The 18,893-nt window shown below is 43.1% G+C and overlaps 1 protein-coding gene across 1 annotated transcript in view; it reads left to right on the top strand.

Moving 5' to 3' along the window:
- Nucleotides 1-18,893, top strand: part of LOC117070258 (cytosolic carboxypeptidase 4-like) — a 167,934-nt gene that overhangs the window by 138,206 nt on the left and 10,835 nt on the right. Inside the window, exon 6 of the mRNA XM_033189112.1 lies at nt 6,977-7,014. Coding sequence (XP_033045003.1) covers nt 6,977-7,014 — 38 coding nt within the window. The remainder of the gene's footprint in view (nt 1-6,976; nt 7,015-18,893) is intronic.

Here is an 18,893-nt window from a genome sequence, read left to right as displayed (position 1 = left end):
CCACTTGAGCAGGCAGTCTGTCCATTCTCAGATCTCAACCTCCATGCTGGGAGATCCACTGCTCTCTTCAAAGCTGTCAGACGTGGGCATTTATCTCTGCCGAGGTTTCTGCTGCTTTTTGTTTAGCTGTGACCTGTCCCCAGAGGAGGAGTCTACAGAGGCAGACCGGACTCCTTGAGTTGCAGTAGTCTCCACCCAATTTGAGCTTCCTGGCGGCTTTGTTTACCTACTTAAGCCTCAGTAATGGCGGGCGCCCCTCCCCCAGCCTCGCTGCTGCCTTGCAGTTAGATCTCAGACTGCTGTGCTAGCAATGAGGGAGGCTCTGTGGGCATGGGACCCTCTGGGCCAGGTGTGAGATATAATCTCCTGGTGTGCCTTTTGCTAACACCCTTGGTAAAGTGCAGTATTAGGATGGGAGTTACTGGATTTTCCAGGTGTTGTGTGTCTCAATTTCCTTTGGCTAGGAAAAGGAATTCCCTTCCCCCTTACACTTTCCAGGTGAGGCAATGCCTCACCCTGCTTCAGCTCTCGCTGGTTGGGCTGCACCCACAGACCAGCACCAACTGTCTGACACAACCCAGTGAGATGAACCCAGTACCTCAGTTGAAAATGCCGAAATCACCTGTCTTCTGTGTCACTCACACTAGGAGCCAGAGGCGGGAGCTGTTCCTATTTGGCCATCTTGGGCACACCCCCATCTTTTAATTTTTTCACACGTATGTTTATTGCAGCACTATTCACAATAGCAAAGACTGGGAATCAACCCAAATGTCCATCAGTGACAGACTGGATTAAGAAAATGTGGCACATATACACTATGGAATACTATGCAGCCATAAAAAAGGATGCGTTCATGTCCTTTGTAGGGACATGGATGCAGCTGGAAACCATCACTCTCAGCAAACTATTGCAAGAACAGAAAACCAAATGGGAATTGAACAATGAGATCACTTGGACACAGGAAGGGGATCATCACACACTGGGGCCTGTCATAGGGTGGGGGGAGAAGGGAGGGATAGCATTGGGAGATATACCTAATGTAAATGACCAGTTAATGGGTGCAGCACACCAACATGGCTCATGTATGCATATGTAACAAACCTGCACATTGTGCACATGTACCCTGGAACTTAAAGTATAATAATAATAATAAAAATTTTACTTTATCTTACTCTTCACACCATCCCATGTTAGATCTTATACCTGCTTTATAGATGAGAAACCTATGAGATTCAGAGAGATCAAGTAAACCCAGAACCCAGAAGCAGAAAAGAGGCTGCTCCAAGCTTCAAAACCAAGCCCTCTACTTCCTAATTTAGCAACTCAGTCCTGCCACTCAAAGATGCCTGTGACTTGCTTCTCCTTGAATTCTTTGTCTTTGTCTCCCTGACCACCATTGAACATCTAAACCCACTTAAGCTGTACCAAACTGTGCTGTGTAGAATCTTGAGTCAAACAGTGGACTCAAGCTGGACAAGTTGTTTGTTTCATTGGCTCTGTGATGTATGAATCCTCTGACCTTGCACCAGTCATCTAACCTCTTGATCTCCACAATCCTTTTTTGCAAGATAAAAATATTGCACAGAGAGAGATTTTAGATTCTTTCTAGAATTATGTTAAAAGTAAAGAGATGACTTTAGGAGCACTAGATTTAAATTCACCCAGAGGTAGACCTGTAGCTAATGCTGCCTCTTTTTTTTTTAGACAGAGTCTCACTCTGTTGCCCAGGCTAGAGTGTGGTGGCACAATCTCTGTTCACTGGAACCTCTACCACCCAGGTTCAAGCAATTCTCCTGCCTCAGCCTCCCGAGTAGCTGGCATTACAGGTGCCTGCCACCACGCCCAGCTAATTTTTTGTAGTTTTCAGTAGAGATGAGGTTTCACCATCTTGGCCGGGCTGGTGTTGAATTCTTGACCTTGTGATCCACCTGCCTCAGCCTCCCACAGTGCTGGGATTACAGGCATGAGCCACCGTGCCCAGTCAATACTGCCTCTTGTTAGCTGCTGAACCTTGGGAAGATTATTTACCCCTTTGTGAACTGCATTATTGCTGTTTGTAAAACAAGACTAATAATTTCACTCTCTAGCATTCCCGTGGAGATCAAATGTGATGTATAATTATGTATATGGGACATTTAGCTTGCTGCTTGGCATTTATAGGGGCTCCCTAAATAGGGATGATAAATATTCAAGACTCTTTTTTGATGACTCTTAAAATTTACTTCAACTTGAAGACATAAATTGAACTGTGGCAGTTCTGTGGCTTTTTGCTAAAATCTTAAGAGGATATTTACAAATTTGCCAGTAGTTTAAACTTAGCTTTTTCTGAAGAGGAGAGTGGAAGTGAACTGTGACCTCTAGAATCTTTTTTTTTTTTTTTTTTTTTTGAGACGGAGTCTCGCTCTGTCGCCCAGGCTGGAGTGCAGTGGCCGGATCTCAGCTCACTGCAAGCTCCGCCTCCCGGGTTCATGCCATTCTCCTGCCTCAGCCTCCGGAGTAGCTGGGACTACAGGCGCCCGCCACCGCGCCCGGCTAGTTTTTTGTATTTTTTTAGTAGAGATGGGGTTTCACCGTGTTAGCCAGGATGGTCTCGATCTCCTGACCTCGTGATCCGCCCATCTCGGCCTCCCAAAGTGCTGGGATTACAGGCTTGAGCCACCGCGCCCGGCAACCTCTAGAATCTTAACTGAGTTATCCTATGGTGTGAAAATAGATAGGATGGAGGCCATTCCACTTTGCCTTTGGCTGTTGTTGTAACTCTCTTGGAGCAAGATGTTCTACAAAAATTTCTGAAATGATTCTTTCATTGATGTAAACACAGGGACACCCAGTTGGAGGAGATTTTCTATCTCCCCTGGGCATCCCATAGGGAAGCTCAAACAATGGGGGATGATGGTATGAGTTTAAACTTTAAGAAACCAGTGCCCTCCTGAGAAGTCCTCTTCAGGCCGTGCACGGTGGCTCATGCCTCATACCTGTAATCCTAGCACTTTGGGAGGCCAAGACAGGTGGCTCACTTGAGGTCAGGAGTTCGAGACCAGCTTGGTCAACATGGTGAAACCCGGTTTCTACTAAAAATACAAAAATTAGCCAGGCATGGTGGTGCATGCCTGTAATCCCAGCTACTTGGGAGGCTGAATCAGGAGAATCGCTTGAGCCCAAGAGGTGGAGGTTGCAGTGAGCCAAGATTGCACCACTACACTCCAGCCTGGGGTACAAGAGCAAAACTCCATCTCAAAAAAAAAAAAAAAAAAAAAAAAAAGAGAGAAGTCCTATTCTATAAAATTATAAAATGAGTGCAGCTACCAGAACCATGGGTGTCAGATGCGCACATCCAGCAGGAGGCAGTCTTGCACTCCAAAGGCACTAACTGTGGGCCCCCAGTTCATGCACTCAATCATTGGGCTTGGCTCCTAGGAGTGGAAGTAACTGAATGCCTTCTTAGTTGTTTAAGTTTTAGCAGCTTAAACTTTTGCTTTTTGTAGACTTAGCAGTTGGTTGACAGAGTAGTTGCCTCGGCTCTGATAGGTTTTACTTCTTTCTTCATGCTTTGATGGGGGAGCAGACAAATGGCAGAGCAGCAATACTCAGAGTGAACCAGTGCTGTAGATGTGTAACCACTGAATAAACCAAAAATAAAGAGCCTCTTGGTGACATGCACATGAGTGACTGGATGTCTGGATCCTGGGCACTGTGTGTGGAGATGAAGTGCTTTCAGTTTGCTCATTAGTTGATTTTGGATGTTTATTCTTATACAGATCTTATATGGACACTACATCCTAAACAACATCTTTACGAACTTTTTTTTTTTTCTTTTTAGGAAAGCTCTTATATCACATTCCCAGTAGGTACACATGTGTATGTTCGTGCATTGAAATGAGAATTTCTCAGATCACTGCTAACCTTTGCTACGTGAGATGACTCTGATATATTGAATTTCATTTTGTTTTCTTCTATTTCATTAAAAAATATAGTTGATACCTATAAAATGACTTTATAATGCTGTAATGCACTATTGGGTCAACATTTGCAGTTTGAAAAACAGTGTGCCTAGACAGTCTGGTGACATTCAGTTTTCAAACTAATCATCCCAAGGTCTCCTCATATTTCCTCAAATGCACATCTTCTGACTCCTTTAGGGGTTTCCTACCCTCTAGTGTTGATGCTTTCCTGGGGCCGCCCTTTGTTCTGCTCTTGATTGAGTTTCCTCATAAGTATCACCTGCTTGCCTGGCTATAATGATCATTGCTGCTGTAGTGATTCATAAATGTATATTCCCAACTGTGGTTGCATTCCTGAATTCTATATGATGCTTCCAGCAGCATTCCAAACAGTTTCTTGTAGCCTTCTGTTGTACCCTTCATCTTGAACTCAGCATCAAAATCAAAATCATTATTTTGTCTAAACACTGCAACTTCTCTTCTTAGTCTATTAATGGCTCTCTTGTTCCCCCATCTACCTAGCCTGAATATTCCAGGCTATCACTGACTCTTCACTTTCCTTCACCCTCCACAGCTCACCTTTGCTCAGCTCTTGTTATTTTTTTGCTCACAACTTCTCTCTCACTTTTCAATTTTGACGCCACATCATCTCGATTAAAAAAAAAAACGAATGGCTTCTCATTACCTACAGAATTGAATGTGAACTCTTTAGGGTATGGGACTTTGGCCTCAAATCTTATCTCCCTCATTGCCTTAAATGTGCCCTTTGCTGCACTAAACATTGATCCCCAACTTACACCCTAGGAAGAAATAAATCTTTTCTAGTTTCTCAGGAATAAGCCTCAATTTTTTTTGATGAATGTGACACTTATCATGTGTTTCCTGCTGTATAATGTCACCGTTTGGATTAATATTTATTTAGTTTATCATGTTATTAGGTACTATCTAGAGAGTTGAGATCTGGGAGTCACCTTGAATTGCCCTCTCAACATCGAAAGAATAACTAAGCCTTATTAATACTGTTCCCTAAACCAGTTATCCTAAACCTTTCATGTGCATATAAATTATCTGTTAGAATAAAGATTCTGATTCAGAAGGTCAGGGATGTGGTTTGAGATTCTGCATTTCTGTTTGGCTTTCAGAAAATGTGAGGCTGCTGGTCAGAGAGCCACCCTTTGAGTAGCAAGATTCAAATGTGTCTTTAACCCATCCCTTTTTCCCCCATGCCACTTTTCGGCTTTGAGACCTTATTATTGCTTATTCTCCTAGCTGGTCTGTCTGCCACCTGTCCCTCCCCACCTCTAGTCTGTCTCATAAAACTATTATCCAATGGATCATTACCTCATTTGTGAACTTCCTAAAACAAAAGTGCAATGGAAATTAGAAATGCAATCCTTGGAGACCTGGCCCGTGAGCCAGGATTGGGTTAGCAGCCTTGCTTGGAACATCCTTATTCTTTTCCTGTTTCCATGGTTTCCTTCTCTGCTAATTCATTTTGGTGAAATTAATTTGGCTGTTCTGCTTTTCCCAAAACACTGATTTTCTTTTTGCCCCAGCCCAAGCCAGGCCCCATGTACTATGGTGCTTGGATTTTTCACACAACTTGAATTTCCAGAAACACCTTCCATGTGTTCTGTCTTAAAGACACCATTGCCAAAACTCTGTGGGATTCAACAACAGTGAGACTGAAGAAGGTGAAAGTTGCTAAGAGGAAAACCATTTGAAGGATAAATGAAGTAGTCCTTCCATGAAAGCCTCCCCTCTTTATAACTGCCCTATGGTCATTTTGGTCTCGCTGAGCTGGGGTGTCATCCCTGTTGTGGGTTTGCACAGGGGCCTGTGAATTTCAGGTTTTTGCTCTTGCAGAACTGCCTTGTAGGTTAGAGGGAGCAACGCTTTCACACGCACTGCTTTTCTATTGTATTTTAATTTATATTTATTCATTCATTTATCTTCCTTTTTACTGCTGGCTCTGTTGTTCAGTATTAGCTACTATATTGCAAAGTGAACTTTCATTGACCAGGCAGAGGCCAGGGTAGGGCCAGTGAGAGAGAGATTCTGGAGAACAACAGACGGGGAGGAGGCAGAGGTATGCAGTGAGATTCCTGGGTTTGGGATCCCAGTTCTGCTGACTTGTCTGTATAGTCTTAGAAGTGTGATCCAGCCTCTTTGTCCTGCTCCTCCAATCCTGAGAGAGGTGGTGGAAACAGATTACTGCTTAGCAGGCCTTAAGGACAAGTTACTAGGGCCATACAGAATCTTCTATTTTTTGAAAAAAGCAAACACAACTCTCCTCCCTATAATTATACCACACTGCCCTCAATGCCAGTGAAGTTTTCCTCTGCCCTGTAGGTAGATTTTTGTGTGACCTTCTCAGAAGCAGGAAACAGATTGAAAAATCAGTAATATGTGGGTCAAAAAGTATTTTTCATTCTCATATGCGTCCCTTTGTTGCAAAGACTGTGACATTCCTCCATGGAAGAAAGCGATGAATTTGGAAGAAAAATCCCAACATAACTATTTTCCACCCTAAGGAAATAGCGTCTCTTTCCAATGTGTGAATGCATTTTCCACTGCATCCCCAGGGGTATGAGTGTTTCAAGAAGTTTGCACTGTGCTGCTACATTCACTAAACTCCCAAGCCCCACTCCTTCCCAGACCAGCCACCAGAGTCCCTGCATGTTTCCAGAAACAAATTGAGAGACTGACAAGAGCTCTGCCTGATATGAATAATAGAAAAATGAACCACTCTATGCAAGGAAGTTGGTGGAAGGTGGGAGGCAAGCAGGGGAGAGAAAGAGATTTTCAGCAGCAGAGGGGACCTCAGAGACCCGTCTGTAAGACGGACACTTTGCTCAGCATGATTTCTGCATTTATGCCTATTTAATGGTTAGCAGGGCAATCAATAGATTGCCTGTTACCTGGTTAATCATGGGTCTGTTGAGGGGTGGCAACGGGCATGCTGGCTGTGGGATCCATGGGCTGACAAAAAGACCATTGAATGTTGACTGTTACTTTTCTTTCTCTTTCCCCAGGGCAGCCACTGAAGTTTTGGCGGTGTTGCTGAAATCCAGTAAGTACCACTTTTGAAGGGTGGTTATTTCCTTCCCCTCTGGGTTTAATGAAAGATACCCTCTGGTCTCCATGGCTCTTTCTTTTTTCTTTCTTTTTTTTTCATGAACTACTATTTCTCAAGCACCTATGGCTCATTTCTGACCTTGAAAGCGATAAAGTCATGTCCTGGGTCTTTGGGGTAAGATAGAGAATATTATGGTTGTTCCAAGTACATGACCACAGAGACAAAATAAATATTATCCATACATAATGCCACCAAGACAACGGACGCTGAAGGGGGTATATTGTCTACTGTGGACCTGGTGGATCCTCCACCCCTGTCTAACAGAGCCAGTAGTCCCTAAAGATTGTTGGAATAAACTCCGGGTTCCAGTGGGATTGCCTCCAGGTTCCAGTGGAAGAAAAGATTTTGGCTGGATGGAGAGCAGTATTCCTGTATTTGGTTCTCAACTCAGCTCAGCTCATGAGTCTATTATTCTTGGGCAGGTGGAGTGTTGGGAATTGCTTGGACAATGTTGATGCTGGTAACAAATTTATATTTAAAAGTTGACTCTTTTCTCAGTTACTTGAGTGATTGCAAAATAATAGCTCTGGGGTTCTGAATAATTTGAGGATTTTTTTTGCCTGGTAGCCCTGGCCTAATTACGTTGGGAGCCAATTTCATGTGTGCAATATAATAGGAGGCACAATGCACTTGGGAGGGAAGAAGTCTTAGCTTAATGTTTTTACTCATTTTTTCCTCCTTACCTCTTCATCTATTTTAATTTGGCACCTTGGAAACCAGCTGCTTCAATTGTGATATTTGTTTCTCTACAGGGAGCCTGAGGCCTGTGGGTAATAGGTGAACTTTAATAAAACTTTTAAATAAATAAATAAAAATAAAAACACTCTCTTCCGCCTCATCCATACGTCTCTGTCAACTATAAGCACAGAGAAAGAGCCAAATCACATGCTGTTTCCCTTTACAGACTTGGAAAAATTGAAGCTTGAATTCATTTAGTTTATTCGATTTTGGTATGAGACACAAGTCTGTCCACAGCTCAAAGACCTGCAGGTAACATGGAGGTGGTAAGAGCAGGATGGGGGAGTGAAGAGGAAGGGGTTATGAAGCCCTGGAGATAGGAAGGGATGGAAAAGTGTTACCTGTGGGTTCTGGGGAGAGGACCATTCATTCTTCAGACTGAACTTGCTTCAGGTTTGGCATCTCGGTTCTCATTATTTATCTGCTCCCTTGGTTGCTCCCAAATGCCCAGTGTTTGATGCAGCAGGGTGAGGGAGTGTTGAATTGCAGGAGGAAAAGATGCTGAGAGCAGCCTGGTAGGCCAGCCTGTAAATGTCATGCCTTGGGAAAGAAGCTATCTCTCAAATCCCCCCAGCCCAGCCTTGGCATGGAGGACTTGATGTTTCATGGGAAGGGAGCCCAGAGAGCTGAGTAAGGCTGGCTTACTTTCTACACACACACTTTCCTTAGCTCTTGAGCTTAGGGTAGAGCATCTTGATATAAATTGTACCTACTTAGATGTGTAAACCTCTGAAAGTAGTCTTATGTCAGTTGTTAACTGTATTGATCAGAAACATAATGCCTCAGCCCAGGAAAAACCAATAGCCAGTGCAAACATGGCTTGATTCAGGTTCAGACCATGTAGCTAGGTTTTCAACACACCAGCCATGCCTAGCAGGCTGAGTATATGGTGCTGGGGCTCAGCTTTTAGAAGTTCTAACTTCTTCTTTCCCTTCAGAGCTTAGCTCAGATATTGCCTCCTCTGAAAATCCTTTCTCTGACTACCAGAACTTGGATGCCCCTCCTCAATGCTTTTATAGGCTCTCCCAACTCAGACTTGATTACATTATGATGAAATTGCTATTTTCTGTGTCTTCCAGCAGACTGAAAGCTTATGAGGGAGAGCGTCATCTGTATTGGTCATTGTATTGCTTGCCTCAGCACAATGAAGAGCCTGAAAATAAATATTTGTTGACAAAATTTTTTTGGTTTTTTTTTCATTTTTTAAAAATAATTTTAAGTACTGGGATACTAAATTTTTAAATGAATACATGATTTGTGATTTCTCCCATGTGTAAAAATGGCAGTACTGCCCCCTACTACCTGAATCTAACATCCATGCATAGAACCAATGATCTAAACATTCGTCATTCTCATCTCTATTTACCTGTTCTAATAGGTTAGTGGAGAACTGCAATAGCTTGCTGTCCTCCTCATATAAAACGGGTTTTAGTGTCCAATTAGGAGGATGTATAGCCTATTTGCTAATTGTGCTGAGCTGTCTATACATCTCTTGTGTTACTTATAACACAAGAGAGTTGGATGAGAGGTTCTCTAACATTCTTTCTAACACTAAATACTCAGCCTTAATGTGTATCAGGGTTTCTCAATGTACCATTGGCATTTTGGACAGGATGATTCTTTGCTGTTAAGAGTCTGTTGCAGGAGCAACATCCCTGGCCTCTACCCACCAGATGCCAGTATCATGCCTCAGTTATAACAAACAAAATTATCTTCAGACTTTGCCAAATATGTCCCCCCGGGGGGTGAGCAATAAAATTGCCTCTTGTTGAGAATCACTGATGTGTATTTGGGCACACACATGAGCTGAAGCTCATTCAAAGTTTCAAAAGACCCCTTCCCAAATACCTTTATTGATATTTCCAAGAAATGTGCTTCTTGCATAATTGATGTTAAATTCCTCAGTATCAGCATCATTCATATGGGTTCATAAGAGGTAAGAACACTGAAGGCAGACTGTCATTGTGAGCATTTTACAAAGTCCTTGGGAGGGAAACAGATTCTAGAGGATCTTCAGGGGCTGAGAATGAGGAGGGCAAATAGATTTCATAATGAGTAGGAAGTCCAGTGTGTGAGTTGAAGAATTCTGAGATCATGTTTAAGCTCAGCAGGAAAGAGGACTACATTTAAATAGCAAAGTCTGTCCATGGATTTGGGGAGAAGTAATAACAGCATGCCAGGCATCTTTGTTTTACCAGCCTATCGAAAGTATTGCATGGCATGAAGGTTATAGATGGTACCACCATTCTGGTGATGCAGGGGTTGCTGCAGGGCATACAAGTGCTGTGAGATTTTCTATTTGCTTTACATTGCCTATATGTCATGCATAGTTAAGACCTGATATGGAATGTCTTTCGATTTGGATCCCAGAGTGAGTTTGCCTCAGCTGAACTTAAATTCAGGAAGTCAGTTTCTGACTAAAATTCAAGACTTCACCATCTGGCACTGATACATGGGAGCGTTTATGTAAGCCTTTAGCTCCTAAAGGCACACTCCTTTTAGCTGGTGATTATTATGACCTTGATCTTTGCTTGTCAGTGAGTATAAAAGTTGGCCATTGTAGTCGTTCTCTGTAATTGCATCACAAAAGGGAGAGAATTCCCTGATCTAAGTAAAGCCAGGAGTAAAGAGCCACTACTTTGTGGGGAGAGGGGGCAGTCAGTGGTCCTGTGACAGTAAACACTAGGGTGGGTTGGAAATCTGAGGTCACTGTGGCACTATCAAGTAGTGACAGGCGGAGACCATCCCCAAGAAAAGCAGAACTGCGGGATCAGGGAGACTTGGAGTCCACCCACAGTAACCACAGACAGCAAGGGAAAGATCACCTGTGTTGCATTTGGAAGATCTCATTATTGAACTTTCTCTTTTATCAAGTAGCCACTGCACGAAAAACCAGTGTAGAATATGTGGGTGATGGTAAAAGAGAAACGAACCAAAACACATTTCCCATCTCTTTCTCCTGAGCAATAGCAGGCAAAATAAACCTGGAAATCCTAGGCCTCTTCTCCAATTATCACAGCAATTTGGGATCCTACAAATTAAAAATCATTGCTTACTCAAGGTTCCTTTCTGTGTCTGTGTAGGCTGGAATGACCTAATCCAAATCCTATGCCTTTCCTTGTGTCAGTTCCCTCTTCTCCACTCACATATGCACAAACCCCACCCTAAATTGTCCTGTATTGAAAGCTTTGCCTTTTTATGCTTTATCCTACCTGAACACATTTAGCTTTCTATTCTTGAAATGTAGTAAAGCATTAGTTAGGAAATAGTGCTACTTATTATTGCAGGCAATTTTTAAAATATAAAAAATCAAAACAACATGTCCTTTGTTTTTCACTCCATATTAGTCTGTTCTCACACTGCTATGAAGAAATACCTGAGGCTGGGTAATTTACAAAGGAAAGAGGTTTAATTGACTCAGTTTTGCAGAGCTGAGGAGGCCTCAGGAAACTTACAATCATGGCAGAAGGGGAAGCAAACATGCCCTTCTTCACATGGCAGTAGTAAGGAGAAGTGCCAAGCAAAAGGGGAAACAAACCCTTATGAAACGATCACATCTCATGAGAACTCACTCACTATCACCAGAACAGCATGAGGGTAAATGCCCTCATGATTCAATTACCTCTTACTGGGTCCCTTCAATTAAAGATGAGATTTGGGTGGGGACACAGCCAAACCATATCACCCTTTCTTGTCATCTGCCTTCACTCTGCCTTTATCTCATCTCTCCCTCTACCCCTACCTTCATCTCTGTCTTTCCTCTTTTTTCCTCATCCTTTTCACTCATTTCCTTGTCCACCTTTCCCTCTTTCTTTTTGCTTTCTCAATTACCTTCCATAAGCATTAGACATAAATGCATTTTTGAAAAATTGTGACCCTGGAAGTGGCACTTGAGTAAGCGTGTGGCAATGGGATTATGCCTGATTTGTACTGGCTCCAGAAATGAATCTTCAAATAGTGTCTTAGCATTAACCTTGCTGTCCAGATTTAAAGGTCATATTCTTGCAACAAGAAAACACCTTCTGGTTCAGGCCCTAAAACTTAATAAGGGAATGATGAATCTCTGTCAGAACACTCTCCAATTTAAGAATTAGCATTTAGAGGAGTCTGGAAGTTTGCAGAAGTTGGGGCATAGGAACAGGAAAGCAAGTTAGCAAAGGAAGAGAGAAGAACAGTGGGGAGGGAGAGATGTAAGAGAGCTAATGGGAAGTTTGGCAGGAAGTCGAGACTTCTCACAGATCTTCCTAGTTAATGCTCTGTCTGGCTGGCTCACGGGGACAGCCCGTCAGCCTGTTGCTCCAGGAGGCTAGGAAGGGAGGGCATTCTAAGTGCTGAGAGCCGGATCAGGAACAGACAGCCTCATGGTCTCAGGAGTCGTCTGCTGTGACCTGGCAATCAGCAATGCAGAGATGGGAGATGGCCAAATGACTGCTCTACTACAAAATGTCAAAGAAGGGGCCATCTTTGATATGCACCCAAATCAGGTCTTTATAAGAATTCTGAGAGCTCCAAGGAATCCTCAAAATGGCAATATATATTTTAGGATGGTTGGCATTGTTAATCTTTTGATCTCATGACCATGCACAAGTACCAGTGGATCAATGCAGCTGTCACTGAACTTGCATGTAAATTCTGTATTTCTACACTGCCTGTGGTCTGCTCTTCTGGCTCCTGCCTCTTCTCTGCCTTGACGAGAATGATGCCCCCAAGGTTCTGCCCACAGAGTGTGTTTCTTCCTTTAGTTTCCAGATGAGGGCCATGGAGTCAGACTATGAGAACTGGAAAACACCTTCAAGGCTGTCTCATCCAGTGGTGTTCAAATATTTGTTTTTAAAAATTCATTGTTGTTACTCATTTTTAATTGAAAAATTTAAATGTATATATTTGTGGTGCACAACATGATGCTTTGAAATATGTAGACACTGTGATGGCTGAATTGAGGTAATTGACACATGACACATTTTGAGTAGAGAACTCAGAGCCACGTCTGCCCGGCTCCCATCAATTCCCTGCACTGCGGCCTCTGAGACACATTCACAAAAAACAGGGCTCCTGTGAACCTAGAAAACTATTGATCTTACCTTCCCCATCCCCCTTATTTTCACAGGAGGAAACTGAGGACCAGAGAGAGGGCATGATCCACCTAGATCTCTGAGACTTTGAATGTGTCATGTCCAGCTCTTCTTTGGGTCTCAGCACAAATAGCACTGTCATAGTTCAGAGAACCTTATGTTTATATTTCAGAGAACTAACTATACTGTAATCGATGAATCATGTTTTTTTTTTTGCATATTATGTGTGTATGCATATTTTTCCTACTGGGTATAGCTCCAAAGGAACTGGGATTCTACTGGATCCCCCATACCTCATACTGAGCTACACCCAGGGGAGCTGCTAATACATTAGTGTTGACTAAGAAAGAATTCCAGGTTCCTGACTTAAGCCTCACACATTTGCTTTCACTATTTCTTGGTGAAGAGTACAGCCTAATTTCTGTCCCCAGAAGGAATCAAATTGTGGCATGATTATAGAACTGATGTCTCTTCTTCCACCATAACTTCTGGAGAAGCATGCAATATATTTCTGTGATGAGCCAAAAATTTGCTTCAAATAATATTGATAGATTTTTGCATTTGTCACACTGGGATGGACGGCTGTGATTGAGTGTGTAGGAATACAGCATAGCAAGCTACATCCATCACGCTGTTGGTTTGAAATGACAACCCAAATATCTACCATTTATCGAGAGTTCTTAGTATGTCAGGCACTCTATACACAGTTAGCCTGTCAAGGAGATATTATAATCCCCATTTTACAGGCGTAGGAACTGAAGTTTGGAAAGCTGAAGTAACTCATGTCATTAGTGGGCTACAGGGCTTATCTGCCAGTCTCCAGACCCCTGGGACCTGAGCCCTGTGCTGAACCGAGGAAATTAATGAGGCTAGGTTTATTTAGCCTAAAGAAGATATGACTGGAAGTTGAAAAAAGTAAATACTGTCTAAGTATTAGAAGGATTATTGTGGAAGGGGGTATCTGTCATTCAGATTAGAAAAGAACACGGTCCATGCCTTGTAAGCATCTGAGTGGCACCCAGCAAGAGGTGTCCAGCACACCACCGTGGCTGTGTAAAGGGCCAGGGTTTCTGCTGCTCTGAGGCTGAGCCTCAGGCCAGCTGATGAATGGTGGGGTGAGAGAGTGGAAGGGAGCCGGAAGAATTACAGACTCCTCATATGCCATGCTGTGCTCAACTTGGCATATGGCTTTTTTTCCTTGGCTTCAAATTCAGTCCTCTCTGCCAAAATCTTATGCCTTTTGCATAAGTCCATAGAAGAGCTTAAAAAGTTTAAGCTAAAGGGATACTACCTGTCCTCGTCGCCCCGTCCCTGTCCCATTGGGACGGTCAGACCCAGTAGGTTGGGTGGATCTTTGGGGCTGAGCCAGACATCAGCGCATGTCCTTCCTCTTTCGGCCATGTGGTGGTGCTGTTCTTTTAGTTATCTTGGCCGCGCTAGTCCAATATTTATTTTCGGTGAGTAATTTGTTTATCAGGAGGTTATTCTAATCTAATTTTGGCCATATTTGCTATTCCACACTATCTGTGCTTCCCAGCGTTAGCAGCTTGCATGTCTTGAAGGAAATTAGCTGAAGATGGTCTCAGAGGCATTTGCTTAGCCATTATTTAAGGGAGTTAGGGGGAGGCAGGGTGAGCAGAGCTCGGGGTGAGAACAGCTGATGGAATTTGTTACATTTTCCGTGATGTTAGCATGATGGAGCGGGACTTACGGAGGGCAGGAACACCCGGAGCTGCTTTTTCAGAGCTGCGTCTGGTGAATCCTAGAACATCTTGTAGTTACTTCTCCCCATTTCCCTCTTGCTCTCTGATAACCTGTTATCTTCCTCGCCTGGTCAGGAAAACACCACGTAAGGACAATGCCCTTCTGCTTCCCCGCCCTGCATGTAGCCCTCATTCCGTGTCATAGTATATTTTGTGATCCTTTTACTGCCAGCCCTCAAAGAAGTGGGAAGGAGGGTAGGGAGTAGGGAGAGGATGACTGTTTATTAGAGTACCTGCAATGAATAATGACTGCTAATAATTATGGAACACAGCACTTGCCAGGCACTTTACACATGGCATCTCATTCTCAGTAGAGCCTGTAATATTATGATCCTCATTTTACATGCAAGGAAGGTGTAATTAGGAGAGGTTGGTGACTTGCCCAAGATCCCACACATGGTAAATGAAGAGCTAAAATTTGAACTCACTTGTGACCATTTCCAAAGGAGAAAAGCTTCATATTTCAAAGATTATTCCCGCCTTCCACATGGAGTCAGGAAACTGAACTCTGGGTTCAGTGCAGCCATAGATTGGCTCTGTGACCTTAAACTAGTTCGTTGCCATTACACTTGAGTTCAGTTTGATTTTTCAGAAATGGAAGGGCTAGCCCAGGTGAGGAGATTAGGAATTCTTTAGTAGCAAAACCTTTTTTTTTTTTTTAAATAAAATCAATTAGGGAAATTGCACGCATAAAGCAAACAATGGGGGGTAAGAGGGGGGCAATTAATGACAGCATGAGCTTTCCCTTGCCCCTCCCTTTTCCCTGGCTCTTGATAGACACTGAGAAACACCCAAAGAAGTTCCTGAGGGGTCAGAAGAAATCAAGTTTGAAAACCTCTGAAATAAATATACTCAAGGGACTCTTCCAGAGTCCGGTCTGTTGTTTGAGACTACAACTTTAAAAAATGGGCTGACATTTTCCTTAGGAGGTTTGAAAATGTGTTAAATTTTACTATGCAGTGGCAGTAAGGAAGAACTAGTGAAGTTTGACCTGGCGGAAGATCCAAAATATTGTTCTCATCCTCCAGCCCTAGTCAAGTAAATTCTAAGTCTCTTGGGACTAACAGACCTAATTAAACAATTGAACTGGACCTGACTTAGTGAGGAGGGTCAGCTTCCAGTTGGGATTTTACTGGCAGGTAGGATGAGCAATATAATTCCACCTTCCCAAGGTGGCCAGGGTGTTCCCAGGCACTCATTCTGGGTCCAACACAAGCCGTGGATGGTGGTGTTGAGCTTTACTTGCTTGATACAAAACTCTTGGCCACATAAGATATTGTTGGGCTGCAATTGCCGCTAATCTTGGTTCTTACACTCATGCAGGATGCTGACTTTTATCAGGAGATCCTGTCAAGACTTAATTCTATCTCAAGGGCTATTCCTCTGACCTGTATATCTGCTTGTGGGTTCCGGCCATGTTCTTTCTTTGACCATAGTATAAAAGTGCTCAAGGTGGCTTGGGGACATGTGTACAGAGTGGTGTATGTTTGCTGTAAGCTCGGAGCTCTTACTCTGAAAGAGTGAGTCACAAGGCCGAGCGTGGTGGCTCATGCCTGTAATCCCAGCACTTTGGGAGGCCGAGGCAGGCAGATCACAAGGTCGGGAGTTCAAGACCAGCCAGACCAATATAGTAAAACCCCGTCTCTACTAAAAATACAAAAATTAGCTGGGCATGGTGGCATGCACCTGTAGTCCCAGCTACATGGGAGGCTGAGGCAGGAGAATCACTTGAACCCTGGAGGTGGAGGTTGTAGTAAGCCAAGATTGCGCCACTGCATTCCAGCCTGGGTGACAGAGTGAGACTCCGTCTCAGAAAAAAAAAAAAAAAAAAAGAGTAAGTCACAGTGGAGAATAGCACTTGCTCAGTGGTCACGGTGCAGGCTCTGGAGAGACTGTGTGGAGCTGAACTGTGGCCACTGTGGCATGTTTCTTAATGACTCTATGCTACACTTCTCTCATCTGTAAAGCAGGGAAAACCATACGCTTCAAAGAGAATTAGTGAGATTTAAACAAGGTGATGTTTAAAAGAGTGGGAGTACAGTGCTGGATCTTAGTACATCTCAATAAAGATGAACTCTTGTTTTATTGTCATCACCATTTCAAAAGTCCTGGAGGTTTCAGGAATTGATGATATAAGGGCATAAAGCCTGATGAAATGTAAATTTGTCTCCCAAGATCTCCCCGGAGGGTTGAATGATATCTGGTTGTTTTTAGAGTCTGTCTTTATTTTTTTCAAGAAGCTTTTTCTGTAAAAGCGCCAGATGATAGTAAATATTTTAGGGTTTGTGGATCACACGGTTCTGTCACAACTACTTAACTCTTCCTTTATAGGACAAAAACAGAAACAGACAATATATAAAGAAATGAAAAACTTTATGAAAATGGGCTGTGGGCAATTTGCTGACCCCCTACTTTAGACTATGTGAGCCTTGGATCTGGGGACTCTGTCCCATTCATCCTTATTTCTTAAGCTATTGACTCTAATGTGTTTTATACAGCAGACACTCAGAGTAAGTTATCTAAATGAACAAAGGAATCAATGAATAAGTGAATGCGTGCAGATTCAACCCTACTCAGTCAATCCGCATGTTCTTACTTTGTTTTACTTCAGGGAATCAAAGGTTAATATCCAAGGTTGATGAGTTCTAAATGTCTTAAATTTTAGAACATATATCATCCTGGAATAATTGATGACTGACTGTGGATTGACGAAGATAAATATCACAAAGATTTAAGGAGATAGACAAAAATATAAACATTTCATGACTCGGAAAGTACACCGTGGCTTCCTCATCACTTTCAGGATTGACTGTACAATTATTTATTTATGTCAAAATATACCTCAGGTGTTTCCTAGCACCTTCTAATAATAGCACCTTTTCATATATACGATCTCATTTAATCTTCAGCATGGTCCTGTCAGACAGGTAAATATTTAATTATTCTATAACAGTAGTTCTCAACATGAGTGATTTTGCCCCAGAGGGAGCAATTCACAAGGTCTAGAGACATTTTTGTTGTCATATCTGTGGTGGGAGAGGGTGTGCTGCTGGCATCAACTGAGTAAAGGCCAGGTTGCTGCTGAACATCCTACAAATGCATAGGATGGACCCACACAATGAGTAATATCAGTCCAAGATGTCAACAGTGTGAGGTTGAGAAAAATAGTGTTCTATAGAGAGGACACTGAGGCCGAAAGAGATTGGCTGACTTGCCTGAGATTGTGTAATATGCACTTGGCATATTGGGACTAGCCCCTATCCCTTCCTTTCACTACTGCAGGGTTTTAAACTTTTTTTGAAATAAATGAATGTTTATTTTTATTTTTGAATGAAATCCTTTGCAGAACCACTGACTGTAAACAGATGACAGTGAAGCTACTCTGGGGACAATGGAAGTTAGAGATCCTGCTCAGCCTTTTTCTTAGCCCCTTCCACCAGTCCCAGGGGCTATGGCAACTACTGCCCACAGACCATGAGGCACATAGAGCACCAGACATCTCTTGGCACCCCTGACCTTCCAGAAGTCTCTGGAACTACTACATTTTTTTTTTTTTTTTTTTTTCTGGTTGGGGATGAAGCATCCAAGTTCTGCTTCAGTAAAATGCATTGCACAGAGGAAGAGAGAATGGAAGCATTGGGATCACATATGAGGCTATTGATTGCTGGTGCAGCCCAGGTGGTAGGAGAAGAGGGACATATCAAGAGTGATAGGAGTTGAGTTAAAAGGAGAGTGAACACGGCTCAAGATTCTGTGATTGCATAGTGATATGGTTCTGATGACTGGAGGAACACCAGGGTCCTTAGTCTCGGGCCGAATTGGATAAAACGACACGAACACACGTGGAGTAGTTTTAAGGAGTGGAGAGTTTAATAGTCAAGAAAGAAGGAAGAAGCCTCCCCATACAGAGATAGAGGGAGGGGGGCTCCAAAGCCCAGAGAGGAAACCCCGAGTGTGGCAGAAATCAGCCAGTTATATGAGGAGGCTGGAGGAGGGAGTATCTGATTTGCACTGGGCTCAGGGGATTGGTTTGACCAGGTGTGTCATTCACATAGCCCAGGGAAAAGACTGGCCCTCCCACCCCAGCCTTTTAATATGCAAATGCAGGATGCCATGATGTTCTACACACATGGGGATATGTGGGGGCGACCATGTTGCCAGGCACATGTTGGGGCAAGGGCAAGAAGACATGGGTGGACCCAGCTTCTGATGGTGGACCCAGTTTCTAATGGCCTTGATT

The sequence above is a fragment of the Trachypithecus francoisi genome, unplaced genomic scaffold (genome assembly GCF_009764315.1).
Source record: "Trachypithecus francoisi isolate TF-2019V2 unplaced genomic scaffold, Tfra_2.0 Lachesis_group3, whole genome shotgun sequence".
NCBI classification, from domain to species: domain Eukaryota; kingdom Metazoa; phylum Chordata; class Mammalia; order Primates; family Cercopithecidae; genus Trachypithecus; species Trachypithecus francoisi.
Note: the sequence above shows the minus strand (reverse complement) of the source record. Positions and strands in the feature narration are given on the sequence as shown.